Genomic DNA, 15,958 nt, shown 5'->3' on the forward strand with positions numbered 1-15,958 from the left:
GGGGGAATATAAGATTCCTAATGGTTAGTGAGACGGTGATCGCTCGCTCCTTATTTTGTCACATAACCGGTCTTCCTGGAATGTATCCCGCGGCTCCCAGTCCATGGTTTATGGTGCTGACTATACGGTATGATGGTTTATGTACTGCAGAAAGCAGATGTCTCACACTTCACAAGTTCATCATTCAGTCACAGCCAAGAACACGTTCCACTCGGGGCCTCGACTAACGCTGCGCAGAGTAAACCCCTAACATCTGCTGGATTAACGTTCATTTTAATATACTGTAAAATTCTAATCCTAGTCCTTATGTTAAACCTAAAACTATTTCCTATCCCGCTGCTACCCATAATGCCTTTCCTTCCATTAGTATCTGCTGCAGAGGATACTGTGGGATGGTTGATCCAGGGAAGTTATGTCATTGCCAAATCAGGAAGGATTTTTCGCCCTGTCACATTTTTCAGTGGGTTAAAGCAGAAGAAATCATAGATATCTCCTGTGTCCAACACTGGTCACTGCATCCCCCACTTCTATGGGTCTGTGATGTGACCCGATTTAACAAGCAGAGAAAAGCTTTTCTTTTCTACACTAGTCTTAAAAACTAACATCATCTGAGGACAGACTTCATAGCTGTCAGAGAAGCCTCAGCACCGGGGTTATTCCCCGGATAATTCACCTCATGTTGGATTGGGTTGAGAATTTTGCATGTTTTTCTGACAGAATTCCCCCAATTATTTTTGTTCTGCAGGAAATTCAAACTTCACCACAGGGCAGGACGACTGGCCGCCATTGTCACAGATTTATTAATAGGTTCTAAATGCCACAAAATGCAGAATAAATACAGTGAGGAGCAGGGAAGCAACATCAGGGGTATATTTACTAAACTGTGGGTTTGAAAGGTGGAGATGTTGCCTATAGCAACCAATTAGATTCTAGTTATCATTTATTTAGTACATTCTACAAAATGACAGATAGACTCTGCTATAGGCAACATCTCCACTTTTCAAACCCGCAGTTCAGTAAATATACCCCCTGGACTCAAACACTGCGCAGAGGAACCGGCTGTTCTGCCAGCAGTTTATCTCTATTCTCCTCATTTGCCTCCAATGTTCAGACTTAGGAGCTCTACAAAGACCATAATGAAGAGCACAAGACAAAGATAAAACACTAGCCTTAGAGTTTAATGGCATATGTGGTAATCGCTGATTCCAAGAGATGCTCCGGCAGGAAATGCTAAATTTTAAATAGAAAAGTGTTTGCTTGTTTTTGAGGGACACAGAATGAATCTTACAAAATTGTATTTCATTGTCCTGTTGTTTCTTCAGCAATTAAACATCTGAGATTTATTTATTTCAGTAACACTTATAGCTACGATTTTACATTATTGTATTGCTATATCAGCGGGTACGTCAAAAACTATCCAGAGCAATAAGTATTGTATATAGGAGCCCTGTTCTGTTCTGCTGAGATTGTGCAGAGTTGTCTAATAAAATAGACAGATAGATAGATAGATAGATGTCGCAGTCTGAGATTCTCACACACAGAGAACACTGGATACATAAATGGATTTTGATTTGTGAACTGTCTGATATATTTATCTTTACGTACCCACAGTATGATCTTAGTGATATTGCACCATAGCAAGATGTCTCTCATCAGATAAGGACACGACAGGAGAACCACCACCAGCTCTAACCCCGTTACTGCAGAATCATTTTCCTAATTAATAGTGGAACTGTAGGAAAATGGTTTCTCAGTATTTAGCTTAGCAATAAATCCCCTGTTTCTCTTCACTGCGAGAAGTAACAAGACACAGCGTAAACATTGCTGGATAATTGCTCTGAAACATTTGTATCAAAAAAAAGATTTGTTTAGAAGATGAATCAGTTTTGAGCCCCCGATCTCGGAGATCGCTCATCTGGGCTCCAGGATCAGTCCTCCAATGACACCAAGCTAGGAGGACTCATTCAGGAAAGGGCTGGGTGATATTATAGCAGACCAGCTGCAGGTGTAGCCATATAGTGGTGGTCTCCTGTCTGGAATATCCCTAATTGAACTAGGTGCTAGTTTACATTTGCGATTTGCAGATTTTTATGAATGACAGAAGAATTAGAGGGTAACGTGGGACCTATCTCAGGGATTTTGAGGAAAATATTCCAATGTCTTTTAAATTATTTTTTTTAAATATTTATTTATGAAAGATCAGCAGACAATATACAGGAAATGAATCATAAACACCGTATACAATAAGTGAAAGAACATGTCACAGCAGACAAAAGGAAATGTGATAAGTCCATTGTACTCAGCAGACTAGTTTTACTTTGAGGTAATGAATTGGGGGGGCAGTGTGGCTGACGAAGGCAGGAGGGGGGGCGGGGGTGTATGGGGAGGCAGGAGGGGGGGCGGGGGTGTATGGGGAGGCAGGAGGGGGGCAGGGGTAAATGGGGAGGCAGGAGGGGGGAGAGGGGTGTATGGGGAGGCAAGAGGGGGGGGGGGCGGGGGTGTATTGGGAGGTGGGCCTAAATTCACCACCCGGGGGTAAATGTATCAAGCTGAGTTTTCCGGTGGGTTTTAAAAGTAGAGATGTTGCCTATAGCAACCAATCAGATTTGAGCTGTCATTTTGTAGAATGTACTAAATAAATGATAGCTAGAATCTGTTTGGATTTTCAAACCCGCTGGAAAACTCAGCTTGATACATTTACCTGCTGGTCTCATTAGTTCCCATTAGTGGGTTCCAGTTCTGTGTGCCTGGATTCAGGTTCCGGGGTTGAGCTCTTCATGAACAGTTCCAGATTCCAGAAACACGGCTGTGTAACACGCACAGGAAGGACCATGGACACAGGAACGCGGCTGCGTAACACGCACAGGAAGGACCATGTACACAGGAACGTGGCTGCGTAACACGCACAGGAAGGACCATGTACACAGGAACGTGGCTGCGTAACACGCACAGGAAGGACCATGTACACAGGAACGTGGCTGCGTAACATGCACAGGAAGGACCATGTACACAGGAACGTGGCTGCGTAACACGCACAGGAAGGACCATGGACACAGGAACGCGGCTGCGTAACACGCACAGGAAGGACCATGTACACAGGAACGTGGCTGCGTAACACGCACAGGAAGGACCATGGACACAGGAACGCGGCTGCGTAACACGCACAGGAAGGACCATGTACACAGGAACGTGGCTGCGTAACACGCACAGGAAGGACCATGTACACAGGAACGTGGCTGCGTAACACGCACAGGAAGGACCATGTACACAGGAACGTGGCTGCGTAACACGCACAGGAAGGACCATGTACACAGGAACGTGGCTGCGTAACATGCACAGGAAGGACCATGTACACAGGAACGTGGCTGCGTAACACGCACAGGAAGGACCATGGACACAGGAACGCGGCTGCGTAACACGCACAGGAAGGACCATGTACACAGGAACGTGGCTGCGTAACACGCACAGGAAGGACCATGGACACAGGAACACGGCTGTGTCACATGCACAGGAAGGACCATGGACATGGGAACACGGCTGCATATCACATGAACAGGAAGGACCATGGACAAGGGAACACGGCTGCATCACATGCACAGGAAGGACCATGGACACAGTAACATGGCTGCATCACATGCACAGGAAGGACCATGGACACAGTAACATGGCTGCATCACATGCACAGGAAGGACCATGGACACAGGAACACGGCTGTGTCATATGCCCAGGAAGGACCATGGACAAGGGAACACGGCTGCGTCACATGCACAGGAAGGACCATGGACATGGGAACACGGCTGCATCACATGGACAGGAAGGACCATGGACACATGAACACGGCTGTGTCACATGCACAGGAAGGACCATGGACATGGGAACACGGCTGTGTCACATGCCCAGGAAGGACCATGGACAAGGGAACACGGCTGCGTCACATGCACAGGAAGGACCATGGACATGGGAACACGGCTGCATATCACATGAACAGGAAGGACCATGGACATGGGAACACGGCTGTGTCACATGCACAGGAAGGACCATGGACACAGGAACACGGCTGCATCACATGCACAGGAAGGACCATGGACACAGGAACACGGCTGCGTAACACGCACAGGAAGGACCATGGACACGGGAACACGGCTGCGTCACATGCACAGGAAGGACCATGGACACAGGAACACGGCTGCATCACATGCACAGGAAGGACCATGGACACAGGAACACGGCTGCATCACATGCACAGGAAGGACCATGGACATGGGAACACGGCTGCATATCACATGAACAGGTCATGGGAACACGGCTGCGTCACATGCACAGGACAGATATGGAACAGGGCTGAGTTTCTGATATCAGAAGGTGTCCAAAAAGTTATTACTTATAAAACTAGATGTATTGAGTCATCTATAGAACATAAACCTCTGTAAGTCTTCTGCTGCACCCGGCAATCTTAGTGTTACCGAGATCTTGTAGCTCCGGAAGACACATCTAATGGGAAACACTGGTTCCCAGTCCCATGGAGTGCGCAGCCAGTGGCAGTCTGTACTACTGTCCTTACAGTAAAACCATGTACTAATATAGCACAAAAACACCCACTGGGTAAATAAAACCATTGCTTTTATATATACTTCCCATACAAGAGATCATCGGACACAAATAAAAGACAATAATAATAAATTCTAAACTCTACAACACGTTACTTAAGAAACAGATGCTGAGCGTTACAAGAGGAAAGCCGCTGTGTGTTTTATAAGATATAATAGTGCACATTTATTTGTATAGTGTAAGGGTGGGTAGGCACAATAACACGCGTGTGTATTACCAGGGCGTGAGAACAGTTACATATATGACTAAACAGTGCCCAGGAATTACACTGTATGTTATTCCTATGGGAAATAATTCTCTTCATATTGGATCCATTGATGACATCATTCTGTCTTTGGTTCTGTAATCCCTGATTAATGCGTCATAGAGCCTGTACTGTAGTGTTTATCATCATTCAATTTATGGAGAGATCCAGAGAGGATATTACATAGAGTTTATACATCAAGTACAGACAGGGTATACAATACGATAAGGAAAGAAGGTCCAGATATGTCAAATGTTCTGGAAGGTTTTGTAAATGTATCCTCGGGGGGAGGGGGATATACTGTATCTCAGTACTGTATGGGGATATACTGTATCTCAGTACTGTATGGGGGATATACTGTATCTCAGTGCGGGGGATATACTGTATCTTAGTACTTTACGTGGGATATACTGTATCTCAGTACTGTACGGGGGATATACTATATCTCAGTGCAGGGGATATACTATATCTCAGTGCAGGGGATATACTGTATCTCAGTACTGTACGGGGGATATACTGTATCTCAGTACTGTACGGGGGATATACTGTATCTCAGTACTGTATGAGGAATATACTATATCTCAGTGCAGGGGATATACTGTATCTCAGTACTGTACGGGAGATATACTGTATCTCAGTACTGTACGGGGGATATACTGTATCTCAGTACTGTACGGGGGATATACTGTATCTCTGCGCTGTACGGGGGATATACTGTATCTCAGTACTGTACGGGGGATATACTGTATCTCTGCGCTGTACGGGGGATATACTGTATCTCAGTACTGTATGGGGGATATACTGTATCTCTGCGCTGTACGGGGGATATACTGTATCTCAGTACTGTACGGGGGATATACTGTATCTCAGTACTGTACGGGGGATATACTGTATCTCTGCGCTGTACGGGGGATATACTGTATCTCTGCGCTGTACGGGGGATATACTGTATCTCAGTACTGTACGGGAGATATACTGTATCTCAGTACTGTACGGGGGATATACTGTATCTCAGTACTGTATGGGGGATATACTGTATCTCAGTACGGGGGATATACTGTATCTCTGCGCTGTACGGGGGATATACTGTATCTCTGCGCTGTATGAGGGATATACTGTATCTCAGTACTGTATGGGGGATATACTGTATCTCAGTACTGTACGGGGGATATACTGTATCTCAGTGCGGTGGATATACTGTATCTCTGCGCTGTACGGGTGATATACTGTATCTCTGCGCTGTACGGGGGATATACTGTATCTCCGTACTGTACGGGGGATATACTGTATCTCAGTGCGGTGGATATACTGTATCTCTGCGCTGTACGGGGGATATACTGTATCTCTGCGCTGTACGGGGGATATACTGTATCTCTGCGCTGTACGGGGGATATACTGTATCTCTGCGCTGTACGGGGGATATACTGTATACTTGGAACTGCTGCTGTGTAGAGAAACATATTTTGCTGTAGAGGATTCTGGAACATACTCTGTTCTTCTCTTCCTCTATCTTTGGTTATTAGGACAATATTTGGGTTTCATTATCAAAGTGTTAGTATGTCAGAGAGCTGAGGATAAACAGACGTTCCTCTTCCTTGCGGATCCAGCGCAACAGACGGGAAATGCCGCTCACAGCCAATGACTTTGTCCCCAATGGGCTGAAACAAACGTAGAGTTCAAATGCCTCTGTCACCTGCAGAGAGTAAGAAAGGGTAAAATGCGGCATTTGTCCTGACACAGACCCTCACTCGGCCCTCTCTGCACCATAGATTACTGAGATTACTGTAAGTACAGCTACAAAGCACAGGGGTCGTCGATACATGCTGATGGCTACGACAAAATGGCTCTCAGTTATTTCCTTATACACAAAACAAACTGAACTATATTCAGGGTAATTTATGAATATTGGTGCCCGGGAAAGCAGATCTCTCCCTTTACTCATTACACCAGGTATGCCCCCTCCGCTACTCACCCAGGCCAGGATGTTCTCATGGGGTCCCATGTGGTAGATCATTGTGAGTGGGTGGGAGCTGCAGTGCGCTCTGCCATGGAGATATTGGTATAAGGCCACCAGACGCCTCCTTTCTCCATCTGTGTCATAGGGAGTGGCCATCTCCGGACTGTGGAGACATCACATGATCATCAATACTAGAATGGACTTTTATGTAACGTTCAGAGGACACAGGTACTGTGAGTAGGATGGGGTCGGGGAGATCTGAGTGGGCAGGACAGACTGTAGAAGAGAATGGTGAGAGTAATACGATGGATTATAGGAAGCTGGGAGATATATTGGGGCACAGTGAGTAGGAAGGGTTCTGGGGGAGATCTGTGGAGGGATCAGGACAGAGTATAGAGGAGGAGGGGGAGAAGCTGGGAGACTGGGTCACGTGAGATAGAATGACTGCATTATCGGAGCACCCAATGATGATACTGATTCCTAGTGAACTGAGAAGCTACTGCTAGCACTGTGTCTAGGTGATGGTTCCACATTAAGTCCTCCCATTGTATGGAACGGTTTACATATATTTGTGACTGTTACAGGATAGCTTATTATATTGGATTCAAATGAACCCATTGGCTTATTTAAATCTTCATTGGGTTCATTCAAACATTAAAGTTCATAATTTACATGGTAAGACGAGGTGACAGGTTAACCCCTCTCTTTACTCTACTCTAGAATGTTACTCTATCTGTCTCCTCATTCCACACTAGAGCTACTGGCAGCAATGGAGGAAAGTGATTAGCAAGGAGCACATAACTTATCTATCACTGGTTTGTATTTATTATTGAGTCACAGAATAAAATAGAAAACGGTCCGTCTATGGCAATCGCTGAACTTTAACCTGCTTTACCGGTCATTTAAATACGTCCCCACATTGCTGTTTACCTGTCATGAGAAGTACTTGGAATAGTAACTGTAATGTATATTATATCTGCCAAATGAGTGGAAGCCACACGACTGACTAAAGCTGTATTGGATGCCCATATATAATGCAAATGTTATTAGTGGCTCTTAAACCTAGAAGACAACACACAGCCATATCACTGAGGCTGAGCTACATCTCCTTTGGTCCTCAATGAACAATACTACGTCCATATATAGATCACTGCGTGTTACCTGCTCCGATCTGGAGATACATGTATCATCATCTTTCCATCTTTCTCACCTAGTGAAGAGACCTGAGCTCTTTGATTTGTAGAGAAAATGTCTCAGTTCTGGGATACCAACTTGTGCAACATCATAAGACGGGTTCCTCACAGCTTCCTTCAATGCTCCCCAACTCCCCCGTTTCTCCAGTCTCTCTACTATCTTTCTCTTGCAGTTAGAGGCTGTGAAGAAGTCCTCCCGATCAGTGGAGACCATGAGGAGGCAGAGCTCAGGGTTCTGGCTCAGATACGAGATATGAGCATGGAAGAAGCCAGATGAGTTGAATTTGGGGAGACAGACAGGGGTCCAGGCCTCACCCTCCCTGAAAGAGCTAGATGACGTCACCAGGTTGAAAAGCAGATGGAGGTCGATTGGGTGCAGGTATTGATCTTTCTTCCTTACTAAAGTAACCAGCTGGTTCCTGGACATCAGGATTGAGAAGACCAGGCTCTTGGCCTTGGCATGCTGGAGACAGTTTGTGGCAGAATCCCTCAAGCCTGACACCAGAGGCAAACAGCGCACTGCGCCCAGAAGAAAGCTGGGATCAATATCCATGGAATCCAGCAAGTTATCAGTGATCCGCTCTGAGCCAGAGAGCAGCCGGCGCAGGTCGTAGCTGGGTCTTTCCTGGAAGAGGTGGTGGAGCTGGGTCCCTGTGACCAGGCTGAGAATCTGATAGTAGACATAGAGCAGCTCTTGAGCAATCTCCTGCTCTGACTGAAGTGTGTGCGACACAGACACTAATACCAGAGGGGAACGTCGCACAAACACCACTTTGTAACCATCTGTAAAAGAGAAAGCTATGTTATAATGCTGGGGCAAAACCTGAAATCTCACCATAACATTCTGCCCATACGAAGGAGAGGATTGACAGCCGAGGCTGACAGAACACAGGTTCTAGGAGCCTGGAAGTCAGAAAATACATCTGCAGCAACTTAGCCCAAATTCTGCCCAATTTCCTTCAAACCAGTGTCCATTTCTTGGAAGCTACTAGACATGAATTTGTCATTTGAGTTGAGAGGTTCATTACCGATCCAGGCAACAGCTCTGATTTACCTTATATACTCTATAAAGGATATCCACCTCTTCAGTAGACGCCTCCTAAATCAAATCACATAGAGCAAATAGTGGAGGGTCACGTAAGCGCCACCACACTACGTAAGCCACAAATGGCTAACAAGACTCCTTAGCCGTCCAATAAAGCTATATGGGGCAGTGTGGGTGGCTTTGCAGTACCCTTAATAAGAGCATAACTGCATATAGGAGCATAAGCCTCCCGCATATTTTCTATATGTTGGGGTTTTATTTGATTAAGGATAGGTCTACTAAAATGAGGATCATTGTTTAAATAAATAAGTAGTATCTTAAAGAAACAAGGCCAGGATAAGTTATTATATGGCCAGTAATGAAAGGAAGTTGGGGGCTCTTAACCATCATCTTGAATATAGAAGTTGTCAACCTGAGACAGCGCTATGTACCAGGAGGAGAAGTGGAGACCACTGCTTGGGCATTCAGTTAGGGCTGGAGGCGTGTACTGAGCTCACCACCGGATTGGACGGCTGCAGTCTCTGGCCAATAAGTGCAGTGTTCAGTACTCCGGTCCAGCTCAGCCTCCAACACCAAAAGTCTCTGCTTCACCTTGCGCACACTGCGCTGAGAGGTGGGGGCAGGGGGTCTGCTATAATGGGGGCAGTATTAAGATGAGGAGGTGGATGTCAAAATGTGAACAACCCCTTTAGGACACAATTGAAGACAAAAGACTTTAAATTATTTTAAACAAAAATCTTCATCTTATATCTATTTAACAAATCAGCTACATGTATAATATTCTTGAAAATACTGTGAGATCAGCGTAAAACTTGTTGTTTTTTGTTGTATCATAAGAAATGGTTCTATGCAAACTGCCACAATGAAGTAATTCTTATACAGCTGCAGTCAATGTTTCCCTCATTGTGCCACAGAGAAAAACCCAAAGAACAGGCTAAATGTACCATATACCTGACACCCCTAAAATAAGCCAAAAAAAACATGATTTCTATTTGTGGACCTGCGTGGATGGACCGGATGGCATTCTTGTCCGACTCAAGAAATGACACAAGCGCCATCATAACCCCGGCTGTGTTCGAGAGCGCCTCCTCTGACCGATAGCGAGAATACACCGGCTTTCCTGCTTCACTCAGAACAAAGACATGTTTTTGGTGCTGATACCAGTCATCCAGAGTCCTGAAAACGCCATCGCCATCTCCTTCTTGGCTTAAGGGTCGTGGGAAGTCCTTCTGTCCTTGGTCAGGTGTAATATCCCTGTGCTCCTCATCGCTCTGCAGGGAACTTACACTCAGCTGAGTGCTGAGCTTGCTGAAGTCCTCACTTATCTGTTCCATACTGCTGATCTCCACGTGACCCTCTGGTCCTGGACTCCCAGGGACAGGACCCTCCATCTCTCCAGTGAGATCTTCATAGGACTGAGCATGGACAAACATTGCTTCATCTTGGATGGCTCCTGAGGACAACAGAGCACAAGTTACAAAACCAAACTGGCAAAGTGTGAGTAGAACGTGTCCAGTGCTATGAACTAGGACCTCCGCTCACCTGGTTCTGTTCCCTGGGTCAGGACAGGGGCCGGGCTCTCAGACCGCTCATTTCCTTGTTCAACTGAGAGAGGTAGAGCTGCTGTAGACATCCCCATCTCCCATTGTGGCTTCTTATCTACATCAGAAGTCATGAGTTCTGTAGAATCATCACAACCAGGTTACAGGTAAATGTCTCATCATAGTACATACATCGTACATCACATACCACTGTGCTTTCTATAGGGTTCAGCTAGAACAAGAGGCTGTCAATAGATAACAAAGAACAGAGCGCCACTTACAGGCTGCAAGGGGGTACTGCACCCTATTTAAATTGCAGCCAAATGGATACTGTTAAATTATATATTTCATAGTAAGCTAAGTGCTCTGTTTTAAGCTGGGGAAAAAAGAACATGTACAGATATAATGGTGTTGACCTTGGTTCACACTTGTAGATATAATACAGTACCTGGTATACATTTAAGGAAGTGTTTGGAAAACTTAAGTGGGGTAACTGGTGAACACTGGCTGATGTTAAGTGTGTGCTTGGTAGAAAACATTTTGAGATGTAGTGTAGCTATATAGTGTGAGTCCTCTGTTTACAATTATGAAAACTGTCATCATGAAGGGTAGAAATGCTGCCGATAACTGTACAACATAGAACAAGTGATCCTATCAGAAAGAACATGCAGTGGGGAGCTCTTAATCACCCTAGTCACCCCAAAATTATATCCTCCGACCGTCTCTATGATCATAGTGTAACACAGCTCAGACCGTCTGTATGATCACAGTGTAACATTACTGTGTAACATAGCTCAGACCGTCTGTATGATCACAGTGTAACATAGCTCAGACCGTCTGTATGATCACTGTGTAACATTACTGTGTAACATAGCTCAGACCATCTGTATGATCACAGTGTAACATAGCTCAGACCATCTGTATGATCACTGTGTAACATTACAGTGTAACATAGCTCAGACCGTCTGTATGATCACTGTGTAACATTACAGTGTAACAAAGCTCAGACCGTCTGTATGATCACTGTGTAACATTACTGTGTAACAAAGCTCAGACCGTCTGTATGATCACAGTGTAACATTACAGTGTAACATAGCTCAGACCGTCTGTATGATCACAGTGTAACATTACAGTGTAACATAGCTCAGACCGTCTGTATGATCACTGTGTAACATTACAGTGTAACATAGCTCAGACCATCTGTATGATCACAGTGTAACATAGCTCAGACCGTCTGTATGATCACAGTGTAACATTACAGTGTAACATAGCTCAGACCTTCTGTATGATCACTGTGTAACATTACAGTGTAACAAAGCTCAGACCGTCTGTATGATCACTGTGTAACATTACTGTGTAACAAAGCTCAGACCATCTGTATGATCACTGTGTAACAAAGCTCAGACCGTCTGTATGATCACAGTGTAACATTACAGTGTAACATAGCTCAGACCGTCTGTATGATCACAGTGTAACATTACAGTGTAACATAGCTCAGACCGTCTGTATGATCACAGTGTAACATAGCTCAGACCATCTGTATGATCACAGTGTAACATTACAGTGTAACATAGCTCAGACCATCTGTATGATCACAGTGTAACAAAGCTCAGACCGTCTGTATGATCACAGTGTAACAAAGCTCAGACCGTCTGTATGATCACAGTGTAACATGATGTCATACTTGGGGACAATCAGAGAAAGACACATGATATATACATTGTAGGGTTAGATAGAGGACACCTATTGATAATGCCGCTGGCTGTGTTTCCTCATTCATCCTCTTACCTGGCTGTGTTCCCTTAGCTCACATTACTGAGGGACACTCAGGACTCCACGCTACTGCTTACTACCTCTGCTCCCATATACACAGAGTACAGTGAGGTCAGTGAGTTCTCTGCTGCATTGTGGGGATTGTAGTTTTCTGGTACAGTCACTGTACTAAGCCTGCAGTTTAGAGAAATAGAATCATCATTGTGAGATGTAACAATTTGTATAAAGGGGAGACGTCCAGATACATGTGAGGAACATACTACATGAATATATTATTATTATTATTATTATTACTAACATTTCTTTATATAGAGCTGGCATATTCTGCAGAGCTTTACAATAGGGGGACACAGTAATAAAACAAGACTGGGTATTAACAGACAGGCAAAGAGGACACTGCTCGCAGTTTACAATCTGTAGACCAATCATTATAGTCATTATCTCAGTATGTCACAGTTTTTCCACCTGTGCTACTTTTACCCCCGGGGATACTTCCACCACATAAAAAGTTTAATGTTTAAGTAATCAAGAGAACATAATCACATAATAGGGATATTTTTTATACATTTAAAGATGCAGAGTTACTTAAAAATACTTCCACACATTCTGAGGACTTTGGAATAAATGTGCACTACTTGTGATAAACCTACACAATAGGGGGCACTCGGGATGAGCAGACATACAATAGGGGGCACTCGGGATGAACAGACACACAATAGGGGGCACTCGGGATGAACCGACACACAATAGGGGGCACTCGGGATAAAGTGACACACAATAGGGGGCACTCGGGATGAACCGACACACAATAGGCGGCACTCGGGATGAAGTGAACACACAATAGTGGCACTCGGGATGAACTGACACACAACAGGGGGCACTCGGGATGAAATGACACACTATAGGGGGCACTCGGGATGAACCGACACACTATAGGGGGCACTCGGGATGAACCGACACGCAATAGGGGGCACTCGTGATGAAGTGACACACAATAGGGGGCACTCGGGATGAACCGACACACTATAGGGGGCACTCGGGATGAAGTGACACACTATAGGGGGCACTCGGGATGAAGTGACACACTATAGGGGGCACTCGGGATGAAGTGACACACTATAGGGGGCACTCGGGATGAACCGACACACAATAGGGGGCACTCGGGATGAAGTGACACACTATAGGGGGCACTCGGGATGAACCGACACACAATAGGGGGCACTCGGGATGAAGTGACACACTATAGGGGGCACTCGGGATGAACAGACATACAATAGGGGGCACTCGGGATGAACTGACACACAATAGGGGGCACTCGGGATGAAGTGACACACTATAGGGGGCACTCGGGATGAATAGACATACAATAGGGGGCACTCGGGATGAACTGACACACTATAGGGGGCACTCGGGATGAAGTGACACACTATAGGGGGCACTCGGGATGAAGTGACACACTATAGGGGGCACTCGGATGAAGTGACACACAATAGGGGGCACTCGGGATGAAGTGACACACTATAGGGTGCACTCGGGATGAAGTGACACACTATAGGGGGCACTCGGGATGAACCGACACACTATAGGGGGCACTCGGGATGAAGTGACACACAACAGGGGGCACTCGGGATGAAGTGACACACAATAGGGGGCACTCGGGATGAACTGACACACTATAGGGGGCATTCGGGATGAACTGACACACAATAGGGGGCACTCGGGATGAACAGACACACTATAGGGGGCACTCGGATGAAGTGACGCACAACAGGGGGCACTCGGGATGAAGTGACACACAATAGGGGGCACTCGGGATGAAATGACACACTATAGGGGGCACTCGGGATGAAGTGACACACTATAGGGGGCACTCGGGATGAAGTGACACACAATAGGGGGCACTCGGGATGAAGTGACACACTATAGGGGCACTCGGGATGAACTGACACACTATAGGGGGCACTCGGGATGAACTGACACACAATAGGGGGCACTCGGGATGAACTGACACACTATAGGGGGCACTCGGGATGAAGTGACACACAATAGGGGGCACTCGGGATGAACCGACACACAATAGGCGGCACTCGGGATGAAGTGACACACAATAGGGGGCACTCGGGATGAAGTGACACACTATAGGGGGCACTCGGGATGAACTGACACACAATAGGTGACACTTAGTAAATATTTACCCCTGAGGGTGTACATGAAGGATGAGGAGCTCTGTACTACGTGCACCTGTTGTAGCACTATACAAGCTTCAGAATGATATGCCAGATTCTCAGGCTCTAGATAACATGCTGGGACCTGTAGTGCTTACATACAATCATGGCATGATAGCTGCTCAGTGCCCTCAGAGAGGTGTTTATAGGTAATTATAACAGACATATGGGCTCTGCATAGGACCACGCCTGGGAACAGAGCAACCACAACTCCCAGCATGCAATGCTCAGCGACCCCATCGCCTCTCCTCTGCTAAAACTACACTTCCCGGCATCCTCCGCGACTCTTCTGCGCGTTGCTTGCCGGGAGATGTAACTTACGGTCTATTCATTCCTGTTGGTTGTGAGGAGAAAGGACTACAACTCCCGAGATGCCGTGCGTGATTTTCAGTGGCGTACTTCCGGCCTGGAGCGGAAGTCGCTGAAGCTGCCTGTGAGAAGAAAAGGGGGAGACGGCGGTGGCGGGTACCGGAGCTGTGACGGAGCCTGATTGTACCGGGCGCACAGTGAGTGGCGGGAGGGGGAACGTTGTAACTGATTGGCCGTCAGGGCATGCTGGGACTTGTGGTTCCACCTCAGACAGAGGGCCATAAAACTCCATGTCTGCTGTAAGACTGTCTGGGCATGCTGGGACTTATGGTTCCACCTCAGACAGAGGGCCATAAAACTCCATGTCTGCTGTAAGACTGTCTGGGCATGCTGGGACTTCTGGTTCCCCCTTGGCCAGAAGGCCATAGGATGTCTATATCTGCTATAAAAAAAAAAGCAAGTTATTTATACAGTCACATATAATGTGGACTCGGCCTCCGCAGCCCTGCTGCTTCCATTAGGATGTACCTGCCTGAGGGTCTGAGAGGACATTTGGGCTAATCCTTTTGAGAACATATCTGCCAATGTAAAGCTAATGGGCAACAGTGCTGCTCCTGGGGGTGGTATGTTTGTCGTTTTGAGCTAGCTCACGATTTCAGGATTCCTGGAATGACAGGTGGGCACAGTCTATGTTTCAAGTGGCTCTTGTATAACTACTGAAAATGCTGAAGGAGCATGCTGGGACTTGTGGTTCCTCCTCAGCCAGAAACCAAGGGACGCCATTTCTGCTATAGGGCTGGTGCAGCGTATTGGTACTTATGGTTCCAGTGCAATTTGAGGCTACAAGTCTCCTAAGACTGCTTTACAGTATGAACAATAATATTTATAGTGTATAGAATAGATGATAGTGCTCTCATATCTTCTACTGACTATTGCCAGTGTATTGTTTCTATAAACATGAAGTGTGGAGTCATAACAGACCCCATCTACATGGATAGTGTCATCTCTTGTGATGTTTATTACTGTAATCTATTTTTCAAGCTGTAAACCAGTCAGAAACAGC

General features: G+C 45.9%; 2 protein-coding genes across 9 annotated transcripts in view; one reads left to right on the forward strand and one right to left on the reverse strand.

Annotated features, from left to right (window-relative positions):
• LOC142099920 (uncharacterized) overlaps positions 1 to 15,958 on the forward strand; it is a 263,337-nt gene that overhangs the window by 199,416 nt on the left and 47,963 nt on the right. For 4 of the 7 annotated variants that reach the window (XM_075183881.1, XM_075183886.1, XM_075183887.1 and 1 more), the window contains exon 1: positions 14,988 to 15,092. The exons of the other annotated variants lie outside the window; for them this stretch is intronic. The gene's annotated coding sequence lies outside the window, so the exon portion shown is untranslated. Of the gene's footprint in view, positions 1 to 14,987; positions 15,093 to 15,958 lie in introns of those variants that run through there. 7 annotated transcript variants of the gene reach the window in all.
• On the reverse strand, positions 4,604 to 14,697 carry MON1A (MON1 vesicular trafficking associated A). Of its 2 annotated transcripts, none has more exons than XM_075183894.1 (7): positions 14,557 to 14,697; positions 12,377 to 12,535; positions 10,590 to 10,706; positions 10,048 to 10,500; positions 8,020 to 8,785; positions 6,825 to 6,972; positions 4,604 to 6,545 (listed from the first exon to the last, which is right to left on the reverse strand). In XM_075183894.1, the coding sequence occupies exons 3-7, from the start codon at positions 10,684 to 10,686 to the stop codon at positions 6,405 to 6,407; spliced, it is 1,605 nt and encodes a 534-aa protein (XP_075039995.1). In that variant the 5' UTR covers positions 10,687 to 10,706; positions 12,377 to 12,535; positions 14,557 to 14,697; the 3' UTR covers positions 4,604 to 6,404. The 2 variants fall into 2 exon arrangements, with proteins under 2 accessions (XP_075039995.1, XP_075039994.1); XM_075183893.1 differs by having other exon boundaries at positions 10,590 to 10,727; positions 14,557 to 14,696.

The sequence above is a fragment of the Mixophyes fleayi genome, chromosome 8 (genome assembly GCF_038048845.1).
Source record: "Mixophyes fleayi isolate aMixFle1 chromosome 8, aMixFle1.hap1, whole genome shotgun sequence".
In the NCBI taxonomy this organism is placed as follows: Eukaryota; Metazoa; Chordata; class Amphibia; order Anura; family Limnodynastidae; genus Mixophyes; species Mixophyes fleayi.

Coding starts and splice junctions, on each gene's coding strand:
- MON1A (XM_075183893.1), bottom strand. CDS start 10,722: ATGACTTCTGATGTAGATAAGAAGCCACAATGGGAGATGGGGATGTCT. Junction 10,501..10,589: donor GACCCAGGGAACAGAACCAG/GTGAGCGGAGGT, acceptor TGTTGTCCTCAG/GAGCCATCCAAGATGAAGCA. Junction 6,973..8,019: donor AGCTCAGGTCTCTTCACTAG/GTGAGAAAGATG, acceptor ATGTCTCCACAG/TCCGGAGATGGCCACTCCCT.